This window comes from Eptesicus fuscus, chromosome 7 (genome assembly GCF_027574615.1).
Source record: "Eptesicus fuscus isolate TK198812 chromosome 7, DD_ASM_mEF_20220401, whole genome shotgun sequence".
In the NCBI taxonomy this organism is placed as follows: Eukaryota; Metazoa; Chordata; class Mammalia; order Chiroptera; family Vespertilionidae; genus Eptesicus; species Eptesicus fuscus.
In genome coordinates this window covers 10,877,772-10,903,985 of record NC_072479.1, presented here as the reverse complement: position 1 = coordinate 10,903,985, position 26,214 = coordinate 10,877,772, and the positions used below count along the sequence as shown (strand labels likewise).

Genomic DNA, 26,214 nt, shown 5'->3' with positions numbered 1-26,214 from the left:
GGGCTGTAAAGGCTCTGGCATCTTTTGAAAGAGGCACCACTCCGCCAGCCCTCCCTCCCCTAAACCACCAGCTCCTTTGAAGGGGCGGGTCCAGCGGTTTCCCCACGTGTATCCCCTCCTGCAGAAATAAACAGTTCCCCCCACAAGCTTTGAACCCTTGAAATGTAACTGTGAAATTGGAGACACATGGCCGTGCCGGAGCGGCCCAGATCATATCTACACTCCTCTGAAAACACCACTGGCAATCTCAGCTCTGGGGAGGTCTCCCTATCTTAGGGTGGGCACGTTTACAGAAGGAGCCCAGACTCTGCATTTGGGGCCCAGTTATCGAAGAGCTGGCCTCAACCGGCCCTGGACAGGGTGCCTTGAATCTAGTGCATCACTCCGAGCGTTGGGCCCAGCCTGTGGCACTTGTTTCCTGAGATGCAGGTTTCTTGTGCGTCCCAGGAAAGCCCCCAAGTTCCCCAGGCTTGGGAGCGCCCTAAGCCCAAGGGCTCCCCCATCGCCGCTGGGCCCAGAGCACAGAAACGGAGTCACTGGGTGCCTCTGTGGTGTGCACCGGCCTTCCAACGCCCGGAAAAGGCGCCTGGCACAGACCCGGCCCACAGACGCCTTCGCCCTTACCACTGACAGGGAGTTTTAACTCCTTATTGAAATCCCGGTGCTGCCAGAGTGGCTTCTTCCTGTTGAATTCAGCCCCAACCAAGGGTGCAGCCACACCGCTTTGCAAGGAAACGGGTTTTCTTGCTGATGTTGGTGCTGCTGACCCAGACCAGTCGGTCACTGATGGGGGCTCTGGGCTTTAAAAGGGCCAACTGCGCCCTCACGGAGAGGATACACAGGGCCAGCTTCTCCTCTGCCAACAGAAACCCAGGAACCGAAGCAGTGTTTGTTGGAGTCCGTTAGACCTTCCAGTGTGTGTGGGAGGGAGGGAGGGCGGAAAGCAGGGGGAGAGCCGGCAAGAGTGGACATTCTGGCCGCCAGTGCAGGGAGCCGCCCAGTCAGCCGGGGCTCTGATCCCCACGGTGGACACACTCAGCCCAGCCGACCGACTCCCCCACCCTGCCCAAAAGATGTCTGTGGGCACCCATTTCCTCCCATTGCCCGCTTTATCGGCACTGTGGCGGCCCATCTTCACGGGGGGGGGGGGGCACAATATCCAGCTCTGTTCGATGAGTGCTATTAAATTATTGATTTTTTTATTGTTAACTTTTTAAAATGACTGTGTCTCCTAGGCAGTCTGAAGTTCTAAGGAGCCCGCCTTCTGAGAGATGGCCAGCCTCCCACCCCTGACCTACAGGCCTGTCCAGCTCGGAGATGCCCCACTCCCACCCCTCTCCTCTGAGCGACTCCAGCCGCCACTCCGCTGGCCCCACGGGGCGCCTGCCCAGCGCGGGGCTCTCTCCTGCCCCCCGTCCCCACTGGCGACGGCCCTGGCGCCCAAGACGGAGATCAGCGGCTCTCGTAGGTGCCCCGGCGTGAGAATGCCGCCTCCGCCCACACGTGAATGTCTGTGCCGCAAGTGAAGGGAGAGAAAAACAAGCAGACAGACAAACCGCTATAGAATAAAAGATTTCTTTCCCGTCAGTTTTGCTTGACAACCCCGCTTAGCCGGAGAGGGTGGGCAGCCAAAGCTGGGTAAGCGCTTTGGAAACCACTCAAGCCGGTGGTGTCACCGGGCTGCAAGGGCAGATGAATGGGACACAGCGCGATACCATGTGGATATTTTGGCCAAGCGTGCGAGTGTGGCGGCGGGTGAACAAAGGGGCTCATTATTCGTGTGATCGCCTCAATTCTCCTCTCCTTTGTGCGCGCGTGTCGACCCGGGTCCGGGCCCGCGCCAGCCTCCGGCGGAGGGCGCACCCGGCAGGGTGGCGGTCCCCGGGCGTCCGGCGCCGGGCGCTACAGCCGGGAGGGGTCGGTGCCCAGGAGGTCGGCGAGCCGCAGGCGGCCGATCTTCTTCACCTCGTCCAGGGCGGCGCGCAGCTCCAGCGCGGGCGGGCGGTGCAGCCGGCGCGCCAGCTCGCGGGGCACGGCCTGCCGGTCGCTGAGGCGCGCGGCCAGCACGAAGGGGAAGCCGAAGCGCGCTCGGTACCGGGCGTTGAGCTCGGCCAGCCGCAGCCGCTCTTCCGCGCCCAGGCTCGTCAGGCCCGCGCCGCTCTGCTCTCGCTGCGACTCGGCCGTGAGCGTGCCCCGCTGCAGCTCGCGGCCGGCCAGGTCCGGGTGGCAGCGCAGGATGCCCTCCTGGCCTGCGGAGAAGCACAGACCCGTGGCGGGAGCGCGTCGCGGGAGGGCCGACGGGGCAAACGAGACTACCGCCTGCCCTGCCCCGAAGAGGCTCCGGGAGCGGGTCGAGGTTCCCAGGAGAGGGTCAGGGGCAAAAAGGAGTGTCCTGGGGGAGCAGGGGCGCCCAGTGCACTAGCCCCACAAACAGGTCCCGAATCTTGCGCCCCCCCCCGCCCCCGTCCCCGCTTCCTTTAGCCTCGGCCAGGACCCAGGAGCGGGGCGGGAAGTGACAAATTTGTCCTTGGAGACCTTGGGGCAAGAAGAGTGGAGGAGGTGAGGCCGCCTGGACTCGGAATTTATGACTTGCTCGGGAGGGAGCAGGGACACGATAAGAAGCCCGAGCATTTCGTATCTTTTCAAAGTCCTTTGCTCTCAGGGGGGCTTTGATGTTGAAGAGGGCGGGGCGAAGGGCCCGAGGACTTCCTGCTCAGGCCGAGGGGTAGGGTTCGTTCCGTCCCGAAGGAGGACGGGGAGGGTCCCCAGGGGTAGCATCCACGGGGCGTGGCAAATAAATGCCCAGGATTTTGCGGCCCTACTGGAATCAGGCATCCAACGAGCCCTGCAGATGATTAACTGGGAAAAATAAATTTCCAGCCGGAATTCCACAGCCCTGTGAATGAAAGCAGCTTTCCTCCTTTTAGAAAAACAGCACCCACTCACCATCCGTCCTGTCTGAGGTTCATTCCCCTTTTCCAACAATAGATCCCAAATACACTGCAGAGTACAGGGTTTTCTTGAGAGACAGCTTCTCATAATCACCTAGGCCTCAAATGGGGACGTTCCCCCCCGCCCCCCGTGTGATTCCTAGGCGTTTAAGTCCTAATACAGGGGTTTTCTTGAGCCCTGGCCAGTCTTTCCACTTAGCTCTACAGAGAGAATTGGAACTCTCAAGTCTGGCCGCGGTTTCCAATATGGTGAGAGGAAGCGGTGATCTGTACAATGAAGGTAGTGCCATCAAATTTGCCGAGTAGTTGTAAGGATTAGAGACAACTCATCCGACTAAAACACAGTGCCTAATGCCAGCAAACATCCAACTGCCACTATTCTCAGTCACAGGAAACTGGGTAACTGACTGAGGTGCAGCTGGAAGCATTGACTCTGGTGCTAGGAATAGGCAGGGGGTTCTTTTGGAAAGGGGGATCATATAAACCCTCCTTCATCCCCGGCTGAGTAGCTCAGTTGGTTAGAGCATTATCCCCAGACTCAGGCCCAGTCAAGGCACATACAAGAATCAACCAATGAATGCAAACTAACTGGAACAACAGATCTCTCTCTCTCTCTCTCTCTCTCTCTCTCTCTCTCTCTCTCTCTCGTCAATCAATAAATAAAAATTTAAAAACCTTTCTTCATTGTGATGTAAACATTTCATTTCTTTACTCAAACTTTATAATTTCTGCCCAATTAAAGTATGATTGTGATTACGCCATCGAACGCCAGATTACACCAGTCCTGAGTGGTGGGGAGAACTGTGGGGGGAATATCTGCATTTAAGAGAGGATTCAATGGAGGCTCAGAAAGGGTTAGGTGACCTCCCCAAGGTCACTTAGCTAGTAGCTGATCACAGCTGAACTCCAAATCATGGACCTTTTGGAGGCACTAGCTGCCTCTGCAAGGTTAAGGGGAGTTTAAAACGAAACCCATGTCACCAATAATCCCACCTCTGTACCACTACTCTCAGGGCTCTGTCCCTCAGGTCCTGCAAACAGGAGGTGGTTCTTTCCTGCTTCCTGCATCCCACCCATCCAGGCGATGTGAAAATGTACAGGTTAAATTCCCTACCTGGTGACCTCCTAGCCCTGAGTCAGGGCTGGCTGTGCCACGCAGCTGCTGGATCCGCTGTGCATTCACCCAGCCCGAGGACCCACAGAGGACTAGGCTGGGGTGGGGGGAACTGAGAGACCTGGGCTGCTCTGCAGGTTCCCACCTGGCAGGACCCGCCCAGCCCCATATTCCCTCCTTGCATATTCAGATTTTCAAAGCAGCCTCCAGTAGAGAGGACTGATGCCTAGTCCTCTTACCGGACCCCAGGTCTCTCCGCTTCCCTTCTCCCTATTTCTTACTCTCCCAGGCCCAGCCCAGCTCAAGCTTGGGGACAGTAGGGGGCCCGGGTGTGGGGGCAGGGCTGTCCCCTTACTCCTCCCCCAAGGGACTCCCCTCGCTGTCCCGAACACACCCCACATGCCTCTTTCCTTCTGCCCTGGCTCCTCTCTTCTCATTCTCCTGGGTTTGTCTTCTCTCTCAAAAATAGTGCCTGGGGTTAATGTTTGCCTAGGATTAAGCATGTGTTTTCTTTCCACTGTTTGCAGGGGGAGAGAAAGGAGGCTGAGAAAAGAGGCAGAGCAAAGAGAAGAAGAAAAGAGACTAAAAAATAAACTGGAACTTACACACACACACACACACACACACACACACACACACACACACACCCCTTAGCTGCAAGAAACAGAAACTGATGTCCAGTCTTGTCTTTATTGCCCCAAACCACTGGGCCCTTCACTGCTGCCCAAGATGGCTCTGATCCGGACCCCGGGCTTGTACCACATCTTCAGGACCCTTTCCAATGCTGCACCCTGTAAGAACTCCCAGCCCTGGCCTTAAACCCCAGAGGGGCTGGGGCTGGGGCTTCCCACCTCCCTGCCTCCATCCTGCAGGTCCTCCCCCCTGGAACGCCAAAGTGGTTCTCAGGGCCATTTCAATGTTGCCTGCTCTTTAGTCTTTCTACTGCCTATGCCACTGGCATGTCACATGTAGAGATGTAGGTGTGGATATGTATTGTTGCTGCTGCCACAAGTCATGAAATCTTTGCATCTAGAAGAATTCCTATTAGAACAAAGAGCTGACACTCTTTGTCCCAATAGGAGAAGACAGGGCAGGCAATAGTGGCCACTGAAGAGCAGGCAATTGTCTTAAAACCCCTTTCCAGTCTACCCGTGTTCCTACATCTGTGCCAGCTAGTGTGTGCTCCCTCTTGGTACAATGGATCATCTGTTCTTTCTGTTGAAGATCAACCTCTCCAGTGGTGTTCTTGAAGCCAGCCCCTCTTTCCATCTCAAAGACTGCCATTTCAAACATCAATCTCTCTTCCTTCAACTCGCTGCCTTATCATCAACACACAAACATGCCTTAGAATCACTTGTCCCATAAACAAAATTAAATCCCTTTATCGAGTCCCTGATGTCCTCTAGATTCTCCCTGTGTCTCTGCTCCTTTTTACGACAACTCAAAGGAGCTTTCTATGTAGTATGTCCACTTCTTCACCTCCCATTCCAGGTTCACTTTACCACCCACCAACCAGTCAGCATTCATCAAGGGCACAGATGATGGACATCTTGCCCAAGCCCATGACCAGTGCTGTCCTCTTTCCCCAAAACCTCTTTGGGAGTATTTCCCAGGTTGGCCCTCTCTCCTTCTTGAAAGATTACCATCACTAGCCTACTTCCACCAGTGGTTCTTGCTCGGCCAGGTTACTAACACTGAAGTACCCAGGACTCACATCTCCTCCCTTCTATATTTACAATGATTCACTAAGCCTTCTCACCTAATCCCATGGCTTGAAATGCCATCAAGTCTTTGATGACACCCAGATCTAGCCTCGCCCTCAGCTTTCCACTGAGTACCTTTGTTATGGTTCACCTGAACACACTGCATTTTTATCCAGGTGATTATCAGGCATCTCAGACTTAAACTCCCATTCTCCATCCTGTCCTCTCAATTCTTACGTCTTCTTCATTGTAGAAAACAGTGTCACCACCCACCATGTTGCTCATACTAAAAACTTAGGAGTTTTACTTAATTTCTCTTAGTTTTTCACCTGCCTTCCCCCAACAAATCCAAAAAACCTGTTGGCTCTAATTCTAAAATCTATTTTGAGAATCCAGCCATATATCTCTATCTCCCCTCCTTCAGTCCTCATCCAAAGAACTGTCACCTCTCACTTTCATTACTACAGCAATCCCTCCACATGACCTCTCTTTCCTCATATTCCTCCACTCCTCACTGCTCTTCAACCACCTTGGTCTTTCTGTGCCCCCCAAGTGCCAAAACTCTCAGGTTCCTTTTCTTAGAGTGATCTCCTAGGTATTTGACTACTTCTCATCTTTTGGTTTTAAACTCAAATATAATTTCTTAAGGAAGAGCTCTTTTAGTATGTATTTTCTACAATGGTACATATTTTCTAATAAGTTTTAGAATCTGATATGATCTTATTTATTTACTAGAGACCTGGTGCACAGATTTGGGCACATTGAAAGGAAATTAATTAGAAGAAATGTTTTAGAGGCTGGGGAGGGACTGCGGGAGGGCTCCAGGGTATGTCCAGCCCATCTCACCCAGTCCCGATTGGCTGGACCCCAGCAGCAAGCTAACCTACCAATAGGAGCATCTGTCCCCTGGTGGTCAGTGCGCATCATAGCAACTGGTCGAAGGGTCGAACGGTTGGACACTTAGCATATTAGGCTTTTATTATATAGGATGCTAATTCTCTCTCTCTTCACTAGAATGTAAACTCATTGAGGCAGGGACTTGTCTTGGTCACTGTTCCTATTCCCAGTGCCTGGGACAATTCCTGGGGCATGATGGGCACTCAATAAGTTTTTTACTTTTTATTCATTGATTTTAGTGTGTGTGTGTGTGTGTGTGTCCTCACCTGACAATATTTTTCCATTGACTTTTAGGGAAAGTAGAAGAGACAGGGAAAGATAGAGAGAAACATAGATGTAAGAGAAACACATTGATTGGTTGCCTCCTGCATGAGCCCTGTCCAGGCGCTGGGCCAGAGAGGAGCCTGCAACCAAGATACGTGCCCTTGACTGGAATAGAACCTGGGATCCTTTGGTCCACAGGCCGATGCTCTATCCACTGAGCCAAACTGGCTAGGCCTTGTTCATTGATTTTAGAGAGCACTAGAGGAAGGAAGGGAGAGGGAGAGAGAGAAACATTGATTGTTATTCCTCTTATTTGTGCATTTATTAGTTGATTCTTATATGTGCCCTGGCCGGGGATTGAACCCACAACCTTGGCATATCAGGATGACTCTCTAATCAACTGAACTAACCAGTCAGGGCCACTCTGTAAGTGTTTATTGACCAATACTTCACTCTTGGGAAAGAGTTTTTAAAGTATTTTCTTTGACAGTCTCATCTCTTTAATAGTCTCATCTACCGTCTAGCCTACATTCAAGGGATTTGTTGGTATGTAGTTCTGCTAATTCAAAAACTATGTTTTGAAGTGAGTATTAAATAATAAATTATGCCAAATTTCGATTCTGAAATTCCACAGAGATGCACAATTATAACTGTTTTATTGCTCTGTTATAACTGTTTTATTGCTCTTTGATTTTTAACACAAATCAATAGTGAACTGGTTCATTATTGGCTGTGTGTGTGTGTGTATGAGAGAGAGAGAGAGAGAGAGAGAGAGAGAGAGAGAGAGAGAGAGAGAGAGAGAGAGAGAGAGAGAGTTTCAACTTTCTTCCCTTTACTGTTGCTATTCCCCTCTCCTGGAAATCCAGAGATTGGCTTGAAAAGATACTTAGCCTATTATTGCTGGAGCCAATTATTAATCCTGGACTGCCACCTACTGGCTAACAATATTTATGGATTATTGTCAACCTTGCTTTACTCAAGAAACAAGATTTTCAGTTTCCTGCTAATAGTAGAATTTTCTTAGATCATTAAAAACAAATGTTTGACCAGGAAGATCACCATAGCCTGCACATCTCTTTAAAGTCCCTTTTAGTGCTGGCCGGTGTGGCCCAGTTGGATGGAGCATAGTCCTGTACACCAAAAGGTGGTGGATTTGATTCACGGTCAGGGCACACATACCCAGGTTGCAGGTTCGATGCCAAGTTGCTGTGCATGGAGGAGGCAAATGATCAATGTTTCTCTCCCTCTCCCCCTTCCTCTCTCTAAAATCAATAAAAAGCATATCCTTAGGTGAGGGAAAAATATTAAACTTTCTCTTAGTTTTAGGACATAAAGACATATACCCAGTTTGTTCCTTACTATTCAAGGAATAAAACTAGACTATGCAGTAAACCCATTTTATTTGATTATTTAAACAACTAAAATGGGATCTGTGACATCAAGAATTTATGTTAATTGAACACATTAATAAACAAATGAATAAAATTCCTAGAAACTGTTTCTAGACTTTATTTCTGATTCTCTGGAAAATCTTTCTAAGGCTGCTGGGTTGACTATCAGGGTTTGGACCCCAGTTCTGCCGCTTTCTAGCTATGTATACTTGATCAAGTTACTTAATCTCCTCATTTCAGTTTTCTCCTCTTTAAAATGGGGACAATAACAATAATATTTGTTTTATATGATTAGTATGAGGTTCAAATGAGTTAACAAATGCTAAGTGTTTGGAAAAGTGCCTGAAACACACTGATAGTAAGGGTTGAATACCTTTTAACTATTGTTATTATTATTCCTTTGCTAATACCACCGCTCTGATGTCATTAAGGTGATTAGATAGGCAGTAGCCACCCAGACTGCATTGAGGTTCTGCTCCCAGCTGCCTGACCCAGAGAAGCGTGGACACCAGGATAGGGTTGAGAAGCAGGCTCCACCAGCAGAGAGATACCTTAACTAGACCTAACTAACCTTAACTAGAGCTTCCGGTCAAGATGATTGGGGTGACTGCTGGTGGAAAAGAAGACAGAAATAGGGGGATTTTTTAAAAATATATTTTATTGATTTTTCACAGAGAGGAAGAGAGAGGGATAGAGAGTTAGAAACATCGATGAGAGAGAAACATCGATCAGCTGCCTCTTGCACAACCCCCACTGGGGATGTGCCCGCAACCAAGGTACATGCCCTTGACCGGAATCGAACCTGGGACCTTTCAGTCCGCAGGCCGACACTCTATCCACTGAGCCAAACCGGTTTCGGCAGGGGGATTTTTATTGCATTGTCTAAGCTCCTGGTACAGAGCAAACTCCAAACAAATGTTGAATAACTGTTGAAGCCAATGAATAATAGATTGCAATTATTTATGCTATCATAGCTTTCTCTCTCAATACATTCATTCCCCAGCCCTACCACCTCTGTATTGAGACAGGTGATGGGATTTGCCTCTCCCTTTTTCTTTTTCCTTTCCTGATAGAAAAAATATGTCATTCCTAAGGCAATCACACCCTTTAAAAATCATTTCCCCTCTGGCTTAGAAGACTTGCATTTGGCCTCGTCCATTTTCCTGCCAGATGTTTTGAACATGGGCTCCCAAGGCCCCTTGCTTTTTCCAGCTTGCTCTGCAGGCTCTGGGCTGGCTGTTCCTGGGGTCCATCAGCCAGAAGGCTCCAGTGTCCATCAGCTCCCCTGAGGCCTGAGCCCAGTGGTGGAGGGGAGAGCTCAGCTTTGGAGAGGCCCTGAGAAATGGGTGTCAACCTGGCCCCAACATTTCTGTCAGTTTGATTTTGTAACACTGTCCTCCACTCTTTCTGGACGTGCTTAAACTGAATTAAAATGAGTTTCTTACTTGGGAGCTGTTCATCTGACAATGAGAAATTACTACACAGATGTCAAAGCCCAGGGACTCACCCTGACTACTCTGTGTGTTGGCCTCATCATGGAAGAGAGGAGAGCATGAATTCTGCCTCCCGGCCCAGATCTCTGTGGAAGGGCCCCTGTGAAGGCAGCCCGTGCCCCCCTCCCCTCCCTTCAGCTCCTGGGCACGAAGTTTTATCTGGTAAAGTGAATGATTGGAGGCCTTGGGGCCAAAACTATCTCCACCTATTCTCAAACTTTAACTGGGTAAGAACCGGCTCGCTGGCATGGAGCCCTGTGTGGAATGCGAGTGGCCTAGGGGGCCCCTTTTGGTAGGCAGACCTGGCGCTGGGGATGACCTGAACGCCCAGTTAAGGCAACCCGATGCTTATGCTCATCAGACCCCAAAAAGGTGTTGGCCTCTCTGAAGAGTATCAAGACGGCCCCCTTGGCTTCTAAATCCGTCACTTGGGGTTTGCCTAAACCTTAGCATTTAATCCTACACCCTGAAGTGCCTCCTTTCTCTCCCTACCCAGTGGAAATCAACAATTTCTTTCCCTTTCTCCAGAGGAATTCATTCAGATTTTTGTCTTTTCTCCTTTACTTCCCTCCGGGAGAAGCTGATCTGAATGAGTTTACTTTCCTCAGCAATCCAGTCCAAACTGGCCCTTTCTGATAAAAATGTCAGCCATTTGCTCTTTCCCCTGAGCTCCTGAGATATTCTGATATCGACCTGTCTTCTCTCCTGCATTCAGGACATTCCCAGAGGGAGCACATTCAGCTGAAAGAGGGTAGGCCCGCAGCCTGACCTTCAGCCTCCGAGCCTCTGTGAGGCCCATCCTCTTCCTCATGACCTCAGAACTTTAATATTTAACAGCCACTTTACCTGAGCCAACATACATTCTTTCATCTGACTTTTGGCCTAACACCTTGCAAGTGTTTGACTCCCATTTACTAATTTTAAGGAAACTTAGTGACCCTTACAACAAAACTGGCTAAATAAATATATCAATTATAACCAACTAAACAGATCTAACCATGTTTTGATAAGAACAGTTGAAACCCCTTGTGGAGAATCCCCCGGTCTATGAAGCCTTACCTGACTGTGGCAGTGCATCAATAAAGGCAGAAAAGTGCTTTTCTAAATCTTCCAAGTCAGAGAATGGGCGCTGGGACCAAACAGCAGCTGCAATCAGAGGACATCTCTCAATGACATTCCCAAACACATCCACAAACTCTCCGAAGTCCATGGAGTTGACCTTCTCCATGTCCATCGCTGCAGGCAGCGGGACGTTGGCTCCCCTCTCGCGGAGTGGGTGATAGTGACTCTGCTCACGAGGTTGTACTTGCTGAATACACAAGCTTGTTTTTCATGCGACACCAGGTTGGCTTGTTTTCAGTGCTCGGGAGAAGCAGATCCAGAGGACTTGTGTAATGAGCAAACATAGGCCGAGGGTTCTAATCCAGGGAGTGAAGATCTCTGTGTGGCAAACATTTTCAAACTGCTCCCACCGTCAAAGGCAGGAGGGGCCATATTTCAGCATTTAAGCCACATACAGTTTTGGTGTCATTAACAGTTTAATGTCAACATTATCCCACGGAAGTTTTCCCTGAGAACCTCGAAGACAGGTCACAAGTCAACCCCCTGGGAATTTGATTTCCCACCTATTGTTGCTGTTGTGGCGGACAGGTAGTATATTTTGCTCTTTCTCTGTATCTCAAATGCTTAACGCAATAGGTATGTAGTACATGCTCATTAGACAGGGGACCTAGAACCGTGCCTGCGGTGGGCTGTCAATAAATCCCGGAGGGTGACTCAGTTGACCAAATAACCACATAGATTCATTTTCACCCTCATATCTTTCACAGATGCTGAAAACAAAAATACTGTGGGAAACAAAGTCCAAGAAAAGGAGAGGTCAGATTTTAAAAATAAAGATATTGCAATTTCCTGTTAGAATTAAAATGCAGCCTAGCCAGTTTGGCTCAGTGGTTGGAGCATCGGCCCGCAGACTGAAGGGTCACAGGTTCCATTCCGAACAAGGGCATGTACCTTGGTTGCAGGCTCAGTCCCGCTACACATTTGCTGCCATCTGAGTCAAGTTCAAAGAGAGAGCAACCATGTTAACAATAAATCACATTTGTCCCTGTGGTCTGTAAGGTGCAGGTGACAGTAGTACCCTGCCTCTACTGTGGCCTGTGACAATCTGTCAGCAGTTACAGATGTTGTCCTAACTCTGCAGATGTGCCCCAGGCCAGGACTCACCCTGACTACCTGGGCCAAAGTCATGACTGAAGAATGGACAGAGACCTCATCCCTTGAAAAGAAACTGATGAAATTTGTTTTGCAAAGGGGAAAATTTGGTGCCCAAAGTACCACATTTACCGATCTTGTCTTCAATATGAAGGAAGCTATAGAATATTAGCACTACCTGTCACCATCCTATGCATCCTCAGAGTGCCTGCTGCTGCCAGCCTGTGGCTAGGGTGGAGAGCATGGACCCAGGAGAGTTCTGATCTGCTCTGCCCCCACCATCTGACAGTTGGCAAGTCATTGAACTTTTCTGTATCTCAGTTTCTTTGTCTGTAAAATAAAGATCATCATAGTATTTACCTAATAGAATTTTTACAAAGGTTAAGTAAATTAATATACCAAGGTGCTTAAAACGGCTCCTTGGCATAGCACTACCTAGGTGTTGGCTAATACAACATTTCCTATTACAATCTCTTTGTTGGACTAACCTCAGAATTTTCTTTCTTTTTCCTTCTGCCTCCAGAGTCACATAGTCTTTTCCTTTTCCTTGCCCCCGAGGTTTTGCCACAGACCCGGTTAACAGCCTAGTATCCATTTTGTCCCCTTCTGCCCCCGCCACCACCCTGGGCCTTGGTGCATTCCAGAGCTGACCTGTGCTGCATCCACAATGCCAGAGTATGCTGCGGGGAAAGGGAAGGTGAGATTGTCTAGGGCCCACACTACTGCCTGTCCAGGCTCCCCAGCCTTATTCCTAGGCTCTGGGTGACTGGGAAAGAAGATGGAGCAGAAGCCAAGGAAGAAGGGGGACCTGGCTCCATTGCTTTTGCCCCCCCCCCCCCCCCCCCCCCCCCGCACCCTTTTTGCCTGGCCCCCTTACCATTTCCTTCTCTTATCTCTGCTCGCTGAGGGTCTCCCCACCCTCCTCAGCAACTCCTCCCTGGGGCGTGGAGCCTGGGGCTGGCAGCAGGAGATAGACATCTGCATTTGCAAGTGGAATATGCTTGGGCTCCAGGAAATGCTGATACACCTGGTAGGAAGGGCTGTCTACTGATGTCACTGCATTTCTGGTACAGATTGGAAAGCTAACCTCCGCTTATTTTAAAAAAATTTTATTGAATGTATTGGGGTGACATTGGTCAATAAAATTATAATTCTATAATACATCATCTGTATATTGTATTGTGTTTTCACCACCCCAAGTCAAGTCTCCTCCCATCACCATTCCGCACCCCCCCCCCGCCTTTACCCTTTTCTACCTTCCCCACCAACCTTTCCCTCTAGTAATCACCATGCTGTGTTTATGAGGGTTTTTAAAAATATATATTTTTATTGACTTCAGAGAGGAAGGGAAAGGGAGAGATAGAAACATCAAATGATGAGAGATAATCATTGATTGGCTGCCTCCTGCACACCTCCCACTGGGGGATCAAACCCGAAACCAAAACCGGGACATGTGCCCTTGACCAGAATCAAACCTGGGACCCTTCAGTCCACAGGCCAACACTCTCTCCACTGAGCCAAACCAGCTAGGGCTATGAGGGTTTTTTGTCTGTTGTTTGTTTTTTGCTTAATCCCTTCACGTTTTTCACCCAGTCTCCTAACGCTCCCCCCCCCCAACTTCCTTTTATTTTGTTCTATGATATAATAATGGAATTCCAAATAACCTACAACACATGAACCTTTAAGACACTAAGATTTTAAGGGATTAAATAGTCATGAATATAGAAACAACACTGACAAAAAAAATTATTCATATGGAACTAATATGACAGCCCATGCTACAGAGCTCTCAGAGGCTTAACTTACCCTGTTTGACTCTTACCAATCAAAGCAATCAAAGTAATGTAAGGTGGTCAGAGGTAAGGCCATTTTTATCCAAGCAAAAAGCTAAGTTATTGATTTATACACTAGAAATAGGTGACTTGTATGCTATATGAATTATATATCCAAAGCTAGTTTTTTAAGTTAACGTCTATATAAATGTAGCCTCATAATTTGTGTTTAATTATACAAGATATGATTCTTATGTTCTGATTGCTGAAACTATGATGGTTGACTTTATTATAATTTTTCTTTTAAGAGACTTTTAGCAGTACATGGAGACCATTCCTTTTTAAATATTTTATTTATTGATTCTTTTAGAAAGAGAGAGAGAGAATCACCAGTTTTCTGTGCCACCCATTCATTCATTCATTTGTTCATTCCCTCATGTGCCCTGACCAGGGATCAGACTAGAAACATTGGTGCAATGGGACAACGCTCTAACCAACTGAGCTTCTCTGCCCAGAGTTAGAGAAAAATTCTTAAATAGACTCAGTTAAATTTTTACTCCATTTCTTAGTTGAAACATTTGCTATGTCTGCTCCCTTCAACTATAGCTATTAACTTTTTGTGCATGGAGCTTTATGCAGGAGTGTTTTCTCATTAAGATGCCAGAAAGACAGCTTGCTTTCCTACATATACATTCATGATGTGAGGCAAATAGGAAGCTGGAAACCCTATAATCTTGCTGTTACCAGACCATTCTCATGGGCTGAGCCTGAGCCAAAGCAAGACGAAGGGCTTCAGGAAGGAGCTCAGAGGCCGTGTGGCTGTGGGGAGACCGCCGGGTGGGCCCCAACCCAGGCCTGCACTTAGTACCTCCAAGAGTCTAACCTTCTTAAGCTTCGGTTTCGCTGTCTGTTAAATGACTACAGAACAAGGTCCTACTTCACAATTTGTTAAGTGAAACAACTCATGGCAAGCCACTAGCACAGCTCTAGGATACATGTATCAATAAATGCTAATATAAAGAATGCATCAAAGCCAACCTTGAAGACATTATGTTAGGTGAAATAAGCCAGTTACAAAAAGACAACTACTGTACGTTCCACTTATATGAGATACCTAAAGTAGTCTACTTTATAAAAGCAGAAAGTAAAGTTGTCAGGGCTTGGGGAAGAGTGAATGGGGAATTACTAGTAGTGTTTAATGAGAGCAGAGTTTCAGTTTGCAAAGATGGAAAAGTTCTGAGGATGTATGATGGTGCTGGTTGCACAACAACATGAATGTACTTAAGTGCACAGAGCTGTGCACTTAAAATGGTTAAAATGGGAAGTTTTATTTTATGTACATTTTACCAAAAAAAAATTCATCATAGCCTTTTCTGCTTCATTAAGATAATTTGGAATTTAATACATATTTGATCCCTACTTACTAAAAAGATGTAGTTTTTTAGGTGAAATCTCCCCTCACCTTTTTTGTTGTTGCTGATGGTGATTGTGGCATAGAAAAAAAATTCCATTTTTAACAAAAATGATAGTGGGAGTGATAGAGGAGGTCAGATAAATCTGTTACTAAGAAAGTCCTTCATGAAAGAAGGAGACAGAAGGAAGGCCAGGAAGAAACACAAGTGGCAGTGGTGAGGTAGGAGGGACAGAAAGGAAGGTGATAACTGAAGGGCTGGAACTGGGATAAGAGGTCACCCAGGACATCTTCCTGCTGCAGGCCAAACAGCCCTGGGTGTTTTTCTTACTCCAAAAATATCGCCAGGAAATAGACTTCTTATTTCAATATAGGAAGCCAGTCCAGGGTCAGACAACACAGCATAGAAGGTGCTACAAGAAGTTCAAAAGTCAATTCCATGTGTAGATGAATGCACTCCAGAACAGAGTGGTAAAAACCAGATCCTATAACAGAATCTGACATTAGGCTGCTCAGTATATGACAGGAATGTGGTAAATAACACACATAAAATGGACAGTTGTCACCATCGTCAATAAACAATTGAATGCGGAATAGATGGATTGAAGTTATCTCTATAGAGGGTTGTTTTCCTTTCTAATCAACTGATTGAGCTTTTCTTTAATTCTGCTTGAAGGGTGCCTTTTCAGGGGTAGGGTGTAGTAATGAAGTCAGTCAGGCCTGATGGCTGGGGCTCATTAAAAACCAGTAGTCCTAGGGCACCACCTACTGGTGAGACAACTGCAACTGTTGTAAGAGTTGGGTTTAATAGAATCTAATTTCATTGTGTCATCCGTTTTCAGAGAATGCTGCCTTTTAAATATCATATTTGGTATAACAAATGTTATGTAATGAATACCTGTGAACCCATTACCACACCCAATCCAAAACACTTCACGTGTCATCACTAAATAGTGGTGATTGTATGTTCACATAGTACAACAGTGAAATGAAAGAACCCTAGGTACATGTAACACCATGAGTGAATCTTAGAAGCACAATGTTGCTGTTTTTTAATAAAGCCAGATTTAGAATTCTGCATAGAGTATGGTGCCATTTTTATAAAGTTCATGAACAAGAGAATATTCATTTTCAAGGAAATCAAATTCGTTGGAGCCTTTAATGCTGCAACAACAAGGGGTGTGCTGGGTAGGCCATTCCATGTATAAATGTGTTCATTTGCCTCCCTCCACAGTGCACTCAGGTTCAGAATGTGTGTGTGTCCTGACTAACATCACTCTGGCAGAAGGAAAAGGAGACCATCCCTATAAATGTTAACTCACTTTTATTTTCCTCCCTCTAATCACCAACGTTTTGGAGAAGCCATTCAAGAGGGCTTACCGAATGCCTGTAATTCCACTCCCTCAAATCCTATCAAGATGATAGAAGAATATGCCAGTGAAGATAAATCAGTATGGCACTAAAGCTAGAAAGACCATTGACCAACCAAATCAGAGAGGACTTTCTAGAGAAGGTAAAGCAGATGAAACCCTCAGTTCAGCCAACGAGAACAAGTCAGTGCAGGTGTTTGCACCAAGGTTATCAGGTTGTATAAGCCCCAACTCCTGTTTTCATTCTTGCCTGAATTTGATCAAGGTACAAAGTTCCACAACAAGAGAGGATGTTTATTCCCTACCTTGAGTTAAGGGCCTCCTTGGCTAGAAGGGAAAGCCGCCTGACTAAAGTCCCACTGCACTGCATACAATAGGGAGAAATGACACCTTAAATCATGGTGCTATTATGAGAGAGAGAGAGAGAGAGAGAGAGAGAGAGAGGATTGATACTGGATGGTCAAAGAAACACATGGTCATTACAACAGGGTCATTAAAAATAATAAACACAAGAATTTAAAGTAGAATTGCCATATGATTCAGCAATCCCACTTCTGGGCATATATACAAAAGAATTGAAAGCAGGGTTTCAAAGAGATATTGTCACACCCAGGTTCATAGCAGCATTATCCTATCTAATAATAGACAAATATGCAAATTGATCATACCTCTGACACACCCACAAGCCACGCCCACAAGCTACACCCACCATCCAATCAGAGTGAGCATGCAAATTAACCCAAACCAAGATGGCTACAGCCACAGAGAGCAAGGTTTCCTAGGTAACAGAGGAAGCCAAGCTTTCTGCCAGCCGTTGCAGGCCTAAGCCTCCACTCAAGCTACAAAGTTTCAATTATAGAAGGTAAACAAATTCAAACAAATGGCGGCAGAATGGAGCTTGAGAGAGCAGGCCAGGGTTGCCACCGGCAACAGAGGAAGCAAAGCTTTCCACACACCCTGGCCAGGCCCACCCGCTTAAGGCAACAAAGTTTCAATTATAACCCCAACACAAATGGCTGCGGGCCTTGGAGGGAGCCCCAGGCTTGGCTCCGCTCCAGGCTACAAAGTTTCAATTGTAGAAGGAAAATAAATTCCAGATACCAGGGCCTCCACTTACGTTGCCAGGGGGCGTGGCCCGCCTGCAAACCACCACAGGCCCCTCGCTCAGGCCGCCCCACACCCCAAGGGAACCCCACCCTGATCAGGGACACCCTTCATGGCAAACCAGCTGGCCCCCACCCCTGTACCAGGCCTCTATCCTATCTAATAAAAGAGTAATGTGCAGATTGATCATCACTGCAACACACAATATAGCTTCCCCCATGTGGTCAAAGATCCTGCCCCCATGTGGATACAAGATGGCCACCACAGATGGCCAGCAGGAGAGGGCAGTTGGGAGGCACCCGGCCTGCAAGGGAGGGCAGTTGAGAAGGACCAGACCTGCAAGGGAGGGCAGTTGGAGGTGATCAACCCTGCAGGAGAGGGCAGTTAGGGGTGACCAGGCCGGCAGAGGAGGGAAGTTGGGGGCAAACAGGCTGGCAGCAGAGTGGTTAGGGGGTGATCAGTCTGGCAGGCAGAAGCGGTTAGGGGCAATCAGGAAGGCAGGCAGGCAAGCAGTTGGGAGCCAGCAGTCCTGGATTGTGAGAGGGATGTCCGACTGCCCGTTTAGGCCCAATCCCAGGGATCGGGCCTAAATGGGCAGTCGGACAACCCTTGAGGGGTCCCAGATTGGAGAGGGCACAGGCTGGGCTGAGGGACAACCCCCCGCCGTGCACGAATTTCGTGCACCGGGCCTCTAGTTAAACGATAAATAAATAAACAAATGTGTTATATATATATAACACAACATGGATAAACTTTAAGGACTTTATGCTAAGTGAAATAAGCCAGTTACAAAAAGACAAACACTGTAGGATTCCACTTACATGGGATATGTAGAGTATTAAAATACATAGAGACAGAAAGCAGAATGGTGGTTCCTGGGGGTTGGGGAGCAAGAAAGGAGCTGTTGTTCAATGGGTGGAGAGTTTAGTTTTGCAAGATGGAAAAGTTCTGGAGATACATTTCACAATAAAGTGAATATGTTTAACACCACTGAACTTAAAAATGGTCAAGAGGGTAAGTTTTACATTATGTGTGTTTTTTAACCACAATTAAAAATAAATACAATAAATACAATAAATAAAATATTAGTAGAACCCAAGAGAAATTGCAAGGTAAGTGTTAATAGGGGCTTGATGGTTGCAAGTTATTAATCTACATTTCAATTTCCTCAAGAAAAAAATTAGTGTAATTTTAGTACCTACTTCATAACGTATTTCTGAAAATTCAATGAGATAATGCATATGTCTTTCCTACCATGTGCTTAGTACATAAACTACATAGTTGGGAAAAATATTGACCCCTTGTGAAAAACAAAAAGCATGTTTGACAGTGTGGCTAGTGTAATTCCATTTATGTAAAAATCAAAAACTCTGCATGTGTGCTTGTGTGTAAGTACCTGTGAGTAATGTAAATATCTTTAAACAAGAAGGTGGAGAAAATACACCTGAAATTTTTTTAACAGTGGTTCCCCTGAAGAAGCATTTTGGGATTTGGGTGCACAAAGGGGAAATTTCACTTATTACTATAAGTAAAAACATAAAAGTACTTGAATTTTTAACATCAAGCATATTTCATGCTTTGAGTAGGTAAGAAACAATTGAGTACATATACTATTGTGTCCTGACTGTACATATGAATAGAAGAGTGGCACACAACTTGGCACAAATCATATCTACTTTCTAACTTGTCTAAAATCCAAGAAAAAAGAAAGGATGTTTACTTAAGAAAATAAATCATTACATAAGATAGGTAGACTCTGTGTTCAGAGCTAACCAGATGAGACAGACATGAAGTCCATCCAAAATTTCAGTGGGGGAAGCGATCACTAACGGCGAACAGAGCTGAGGAAAGCCCGAGCAGAAGACAGTGCCAGGCTGGTCACGAAGCAATGGATTAAATAGGGAGAGGAAAAGGGAGTTGGCGTCCCAGGTAGAGGGAGGGTGAGGGAAAGAAAAAAAAGAGATGAGACTGCCTAATACGTCCACTGATCAGGGGCTAGATAGAGCGTATACTATCTAGGACAAGAAATGCAGTGAATCAGCTGCAAGGAACTGCATGCTGGGAATTTGCCTTTAGCAGATGGACACTGGAGCCACTGCAAGCTCTCCAGCCCAGAAGTGACAGATGCAGATCAGTACTTTGGGAAAATGAATCTGTCAATGTCTCAGGGAAAACACTGGGTGGTGGAGAGAATAGGAGCGGTTAGGTGAAGAAGGAATTAGTGTAATCCAGCCCTGGCCAGGTAGTTCAGTTGGTTAGAGCATGGTCCAGATACACCAAGGTTGTGGGTTCGATCCCCAGTCAGGACACACAAGAATCAACCAATGAATGCATTAATAAGTGGAACAACAAGTTGATGTTTCTCTTTCTCCCTGCCCCCAACCCCCTTCCTCTCTCTCTCAGAAATCAAACTATATATGTGTATATATATATATATATATATATATATATATATAGAGAGAGAGAGAGAGAGAGAGAGAGAGAGAGAGAGAGAGGGAGGGAGGGGGGGTAATATGCAAATTAGCTGGGATGCCGTAACAGTCACGACCAGCTCAGGCAGAGGTTGCACACGCAGATGGGCGGGAGGGGACTGCTTGCGCTGTGAGCCAAGCCATGGATGGCAAAGCCCCAGGAGCAAGAGGCAGGGGAGCGTGCCCAAGTCTCCGCCACCCGGCCCCAGCAGGCCTGGGAGCGGGAGCGGAAGCAGAGAGGCAGGAGCGTGTGCCTAGGCTGCCGCTGCCGCCACCCAGCCCCAGCAGGCTCACCTCTACGTGTGAGCTGCAGAGGAAACACCTTTTCTGACTGCTCATTGGCTAAGCTCCCCGCATGCCACTCGCAGTGTTCTTGGAAACTTGGGTAATAAGAATCCAAAAAGGTGATCTAGGGTTTTTCCACCTCACTCCTGGAGAAAAAAAACAAAGGTCCACTGCTGGAGGGCTAAGAAATGTCATATTCTGCCCTAGCAGGTTTGGCTCAGTGGATAGAGCCTCAGCCTGCGGACCGCAGGGTCTAGGTTCGATTCTGATCAAGGGCATGTACCTAGGTTGCAGGCTCATCCCTGGCCAGGGCCCAGGTCAGGGCTCATGCAGGAGGCAACCAATTGAAGTGTCCCTCTCACATTGATGTTTCTCTCTGTCATTCCGTCTCCCTTCCACGCTCTCTAAAAATCAATGGAAAAATATCCTCAGGAGAGGATAAAAAAAAGAAAGAAATGTCATATCCTATGAAAGACACATCTTGAAAATGCCTAAAGAAAGTTGTCATTTTTTCATGGTAAAGGGACTGGAGTCTGTGTTGATGAAAACATCTTGACGGCCAGCAGTGGCGGCAGCAGTGGGTAATGGGGGTTGGCGCCTTCCCCTGATCAGCCCGCAGAGGGAGGCCAGACTGTGGTTTAGGCCCACTCCCCGTGGGAAGCGGGCCTAAGCCATCAGTAGGACATCCCCTGAGGGCTCCCAGACTGTGAGAGGGGTCAGGCTGGGCTGAGGGACCACCCCCCGACAGTGCACGAATTTCGTGCACGAGGTCTCTAGTCAATTATAAACAAGAAAGAAATTAGTGTAATCTAAGTGAGTTTATGGGGGCTGGTCTACAGCAAAGGATTAAACACAGGAAAGAAAGCACAAATGACAATTAGATAATGTCTATGGGCCAAGCATCATTCTAAATGATTTATATGTTTATGTAATATATGTATATATTTATAACATACATATAAGATATATGTAATTCACTTAATTCTTACAACAGCCCTGTAAGATAGATGCCATTATTATCCATTTTCCAGAAGAGGAAACTGGGGCCTGAAGAAGTTCAGTTATTTGCCTAACATCGCACAGCTAAAAAGTGGTGGGAAACGCTTATTTGGAGCCACTATACTTAAAGGGAGGCTAAGAAGAACAAAGAAAAGGCTACACTGGGCATATAAGGAGGAGGACAAGTCCAAGTCTATAAGCCTGTAGGATGGGGGATGCTAAGCTCCAAAGGACGAAAGGGACTGCATCAAGAGTGCTACAGAGAAGACAGCAGACGTCCAACATCAGCTCTTCTTCTCCTAGTCAGGGGGCAGGAGTCAGGGGTCCTTTAAAGAATCTGAAGAAAGAATGGGCCTTCTCAGCAGGAGAAAACCCACACATGCACAAACAAAACATCACACACAATTTCAGTAGGTTCATGAACTCCAGGTAAGTCTTGCCCTAAATATACCGTGCAAATAATTCAGTAACAAACATTTCTATAGTAGAAATTTTATTTCCATTCATAAAATATATCACTAAATAGCTGAAAAAGTTACATATTATCTTAAAACATAGATTTAAAAAATGATATCAGCTTCTCCTCAGCAAAATTTTTTTTGTTTTATGTATTTACAAGAATATACTATACTTAGGTACACAACTTTCACTCAAGCCAGCCTGAGAAGGCCTTTGGATGTAGGTAGATGCTCCAATAAAGTTAATTATCAGCTCTTCCTGCCTTGTGCAAATTCAATTTTACAAAAGTTCCTTTGAAAACAACAGTAAATATAGAGAGCTTCTAGAGAAAAGTCCAGCAAAGCAGCAGTTGAGAATACATTTTTAGTGATGAAGTTAATCTTGTTTTGGTAATCAATAACCAGTTGAAGGTGAGGGGGATAGGAGTTCTTAAGACTAAATTGTTTCTCTATGAGTCTTCAGCGTGATCCTGCGGAGAGGGCAGCCCTGCACCGGTCTCTCTGCTGTAAGGTTGCCTGTTTTGGTAGCCGGAAGGATGTTTAGAAACATGGCCATCCATGTTCTGATACATCTGAATACAGGAAAGAGACAGAACAGTCATCATCTGGTTAACACTTACATGTCATGTGCCTATACTGCAAATTATTGCTTACTTTTACTATCCATAGGCTTTAGAGGCTATTCTACACATTAATTGATAAAGCAATTTTTTGCCATCTATTAATGGAGAAATCAAGTCATAGTCAAATACTTTATTTTATTACTGTTTCTACTTTTAGATATAACATCTTCATCTAGAAATCCTAAAGCCATGCAGAAAAACCACAAAAGAAAAAGTCCACAAAAAAAGACAATTGTTCATTATGCAATCAATACAGGGAACTGATTCTTGACTTCTCACTTGGGAGTTTAGTGACTTTTCTAAACTATGCTTTTATTTATTTTAAAAATATATTTTTACTAACTTCAGAGAGAAAGGAAGAGGGAGAAATAGAAACATCAATGATGAGAGGGAACCATTGATGGGCTGCCTCCTGCAAGCCCTACACTGGGGATTGAGCCCACAACCCGGGCATGTGCTCTGACCAGGAATCAAACCAAGACCTCCTGGTTCATAGGTCATTGCTCAACCACTGAGCCATGCCAGCTGGGTGGAGATTTAGTGACTTTTAAATTTTTTTTTACAAAAACAAAAACAGCTCTACTTTTTTGTCTGGTTATAAAATTAATACACACTCATATGGATAATTTAAGGAATATAGAACATTCTATAGTAAAAAGCTAAAACCATCAGAGGTGCCCACCATTATAGATAGCTTGCTTTGCACACACAAATTTGTATCAGTTGGTTCAGACTATAGATTCTGTTTCAGCATCTTATTTTGAATTACTAATACTATGTTGTTCCTATGTTATATGTGTCAATTATGATGTTCATATGTTACATGTGTTACATCTTTCCACTATTTACTAAACATGAACACATATCATCTTTCTAATGGCAGCCTAGAGTTCTATAGTACCATAGATGTACCATAATTGGTACATAATTGGTTATCCTATATAATAAAAGGCTAATATGCAAATCGACCGAACGGTGGAACAACCGGTTGCTATAACACTTACAGACCACCAGGGGGCAGACGCTCAATGCAGGAGCTGCCCCCTAGTGGTCAGTGCGCTCCCACAGGAGGAGTGCTTCTCAGCCAGAAGCCAGGCTCACGACTGGCAAGCGCAGTGGCGGTGGCAGGAGCCTCTCCCGCCTCTGTGGCAGCACAAAGGATGTCTGACTGCCTGCTTAGGCCAGCTCCCCATGGGAAGCCATCAGTCGGACATCCCCCGAGGGCTTCCAGATTGTGAGAGGGTGCAGGCAGGGCTGAGGAGTGAATGAATTTCGTGCACCGGGCCTCTAGTATAATATAAAGTTAAAAAGTGCACATGTGACTATGTCTTTGGAAGAGGTGGGGGAAGTGATCAAGGTGGATGCACATTTTTTTGCTGTTATTGTCAATCCTCACCCGAGGATGTTTTTTTCATTGATTTTTTTTTTTTAAGAGAGAGTGGAAGGGAGTGGGAGAGACAGAGATAATCGATTGTTGCCTCCCAAATACACCCCGGCCGGTGCCAGGGATCGAGCCTGCAACTGAGGTATGTGCCTTGAACTGGAATTGAACCTGCAACCCTTGAGTCCATGGGCAGATGCTCTAACCATTGAGCAACCAGCTAGGGCAGGGGATACACATTTGAATTGTGATACACTTGACTTGTGCTGACTTGCTGAAGGGTTCCTTATCTCTATTCCTATCCACTGTGCTGGGAAGACTACTTCCAGAGCCTTACCAACAGTGGGTAGTAACAGTTCAGATCCTTGTTTTCTATCCCTCCCTCTCTGCATATGTTTCATGATAAACAAAGTTAAGCATCTTTTTCTATATTCAATGACCTTTTTCATTTCATTCTGAACAGTCTATTTCCTTTGCCCTTTTATATTGCGCTGGCATATTTTTTAATTTTTTTTTATAAGAACTCCTGCCCTAACTGGTTTGGCTCAGTGGATAGAGCGTCGGCCTGTAGACTGAAAGGTCCCAGGTTCAATTCAGGTCAAGGGCATGTACCTTGGTCGCGGGTACATCCCCCATAGGAGGTGTGCAGGAGGTAGCTGATCGATGTTTCTCTCTCATCGATGTTTCTAACTCTCTATCCCTCTCCCTTCCTCTCTGTAAAAAATCAATAAAAATATATATATATTTAAAAAGAACTCCTTATGAAGCAGAGATGGTGTATTAGTTAAGTTTGACAGACTCCTCCATTCCCCCATTCCTCACTACTGTCTTTGTTGCTGTTGTTAGTTTTTTGTTGTGTTGTTTCAAATACATTTTCATTATTTCAGAGATTTCTGAGTTGAAGAGAGAGAGAGAGAAACATCAATAATGAGACAGAATCATTGATCGGCTGTCTCCTGCACGTCCCACATTTGGAATCGAGCCCACAACCCGGGCATGTGCCCTGACGGGGAATCAAACCTGGCCTCCTGATTCATAGGTCGATGCTCAACCACTGAGCCACACTGGCTAGGGCAATACATCTTTTTTGTGAAGTGGATACAGCAGTTGGTGATGACCTATTGGACTTGCTGAAGCAAATGTGTATCTCTGGCACTGAATTTCTAACTATCTAATGAAGACTGTGACAAAAATACCAATAACACTTCAAATTCAACATTTCTAAACCTGAATTCATTATCTTTTGCATCTAAACCTTCTCTTCTTCCTGTATTTACAATTTCACTTAACATGCTGCCATTCATTCAGTCCCACTGTCTAGAAATTTCAGAACTACCTCCTCAAGCTCTCTCTATACCTATAGCCAACCAGTTACTGGATCTAGTTCTGATTATATCACTTCTTTTAATATCTTCCTTTCCATTTCTTTAAGTGACTTTTAAATGAACTTTTAATTGTACAAGTAATACATGAGTACATTCTCCTTATAAAAATTTTAAACCCTAGGTTTTCAAATATATCAAGTGTTTTCAATATAAAGTACATAAGATTTTCTTATATTTTAAAAAGTGGTTTTTCTATACATAGTTATGTTCTCCTTTTCATTTTGAATATTATCTTTGCTTTCCCTTTTTCCATAACTATTTCTTTGTGCTTAATATGCTTAGTGGTGTATTTGCATGTTTTATTAGTGAACAGTTACACTAGAGCCAGACTGCGGTATTCAAATCCTAAGTCTGATGTGTGCCATGTTACCCTGAATAAATGACTTCACCTCTCTGTACCTTAACTTATTGCTAAAGAGGTAACACTAGAACCCACCTCATAAGATTGACATGAGGATTAAGTGAGTTATTATAGGTAATATATTATTAGAGTGTGTGGTAAACATTCAAAAAACAACGTTTGGTTTTTCTAATCATCACCTATTATTTTGTTTTTAATGCTGTTTTCAGTTTTAATTAATCCTGTCTTTATTAATTTCCTCCTTTTGCTTTTATTCTCTTCTTTCTTTTCCTCCTCCTTATTCTTCATGTTTTTGTTAGCTTCTTCAGTTGAAAATACAGTCATTTATTTTAACTCCTTTTTTGTTTTCTTTTTGTTTTTAAATATATTTTATTGATTTTTTACAGAGAGGAAGGGAGAGGGATAGAGAGCTAGAAACATCGATGAGAGAGAATCATCGACCAGCTGCCTCCTGCACACCCCCCACCAGGGATGTGCCTGCAGCCAATGTACATGCCCTTGACCGGAATCGAACCTGGGACCCTTCAGTCCGCAGACCGATGCTCTATCCATTGAGCCAAACCGGTT

The 26,214-nt window shown here is 45.7% G+C and overlaps 2 protein-coding genes across 2 annotated transcripts in view; both read right to left on the bottom strand.

Moving 5' to 3' along the window:
* Positions 1-1,902: 1,902 nt before the first annotated feature.
* URAD (ureidoimidazoline (2-oxo-4-hydroxy-4-carboxy-5-) decarboxylase) lies at positions 1,903-11,047 on the bottom strand. The gene is made up of 2 exons (XM_054719705.1): positions 10,873-11,047; positions 1,903-2,249 (listed from the first exon to the last, which is right to left on the bottom strand). The coding sequence occupies exons 1-2, from the start codon at positions 11,045-11,047 to the stop codon at positions 1,903-1,905; spliced, it is 522 nt and encodes a 173-aa protein (XP_054575680.1).
* A 10,952-nt stretch (positions 11,048-21,999) lies between these two features.
* The window catches only part of FLT3 (fms related receptor tyrosine kinase 3), a 79,753-nt gene continuing 75,538 nt past the window's right edge, over positions 22,000-26,214 (bottom strand). Inside the window, exon 25 of the mRNA XM_054719727.1 lies at positions 22,000-22,469. Coding sequence (XP_054575702.1) covers positions 22,347-22,469 — 123 coding nt within the window. The 3' untranslated portion in view covers positions 22,000-22,346. The remainder of the gene's footprint in view (positions 22,470-26,214) is intronic.

Coding starts and splice junctions, on each gene's coding strand:
- URAD (XM_054719705.1), bottom strand. CDS start 11,047: ATGGACATGGAGAAGGTCAACTCCATGGACTTCGGAGAGTTTGTGGAT. Junction 2,250..10,872: donor TGATGCACTGCCACAGTCAG/GTAAGGCTTCAT, acceptor GCTTCTCCGCAG/GCCAGGAGGGCATCCTGCGC.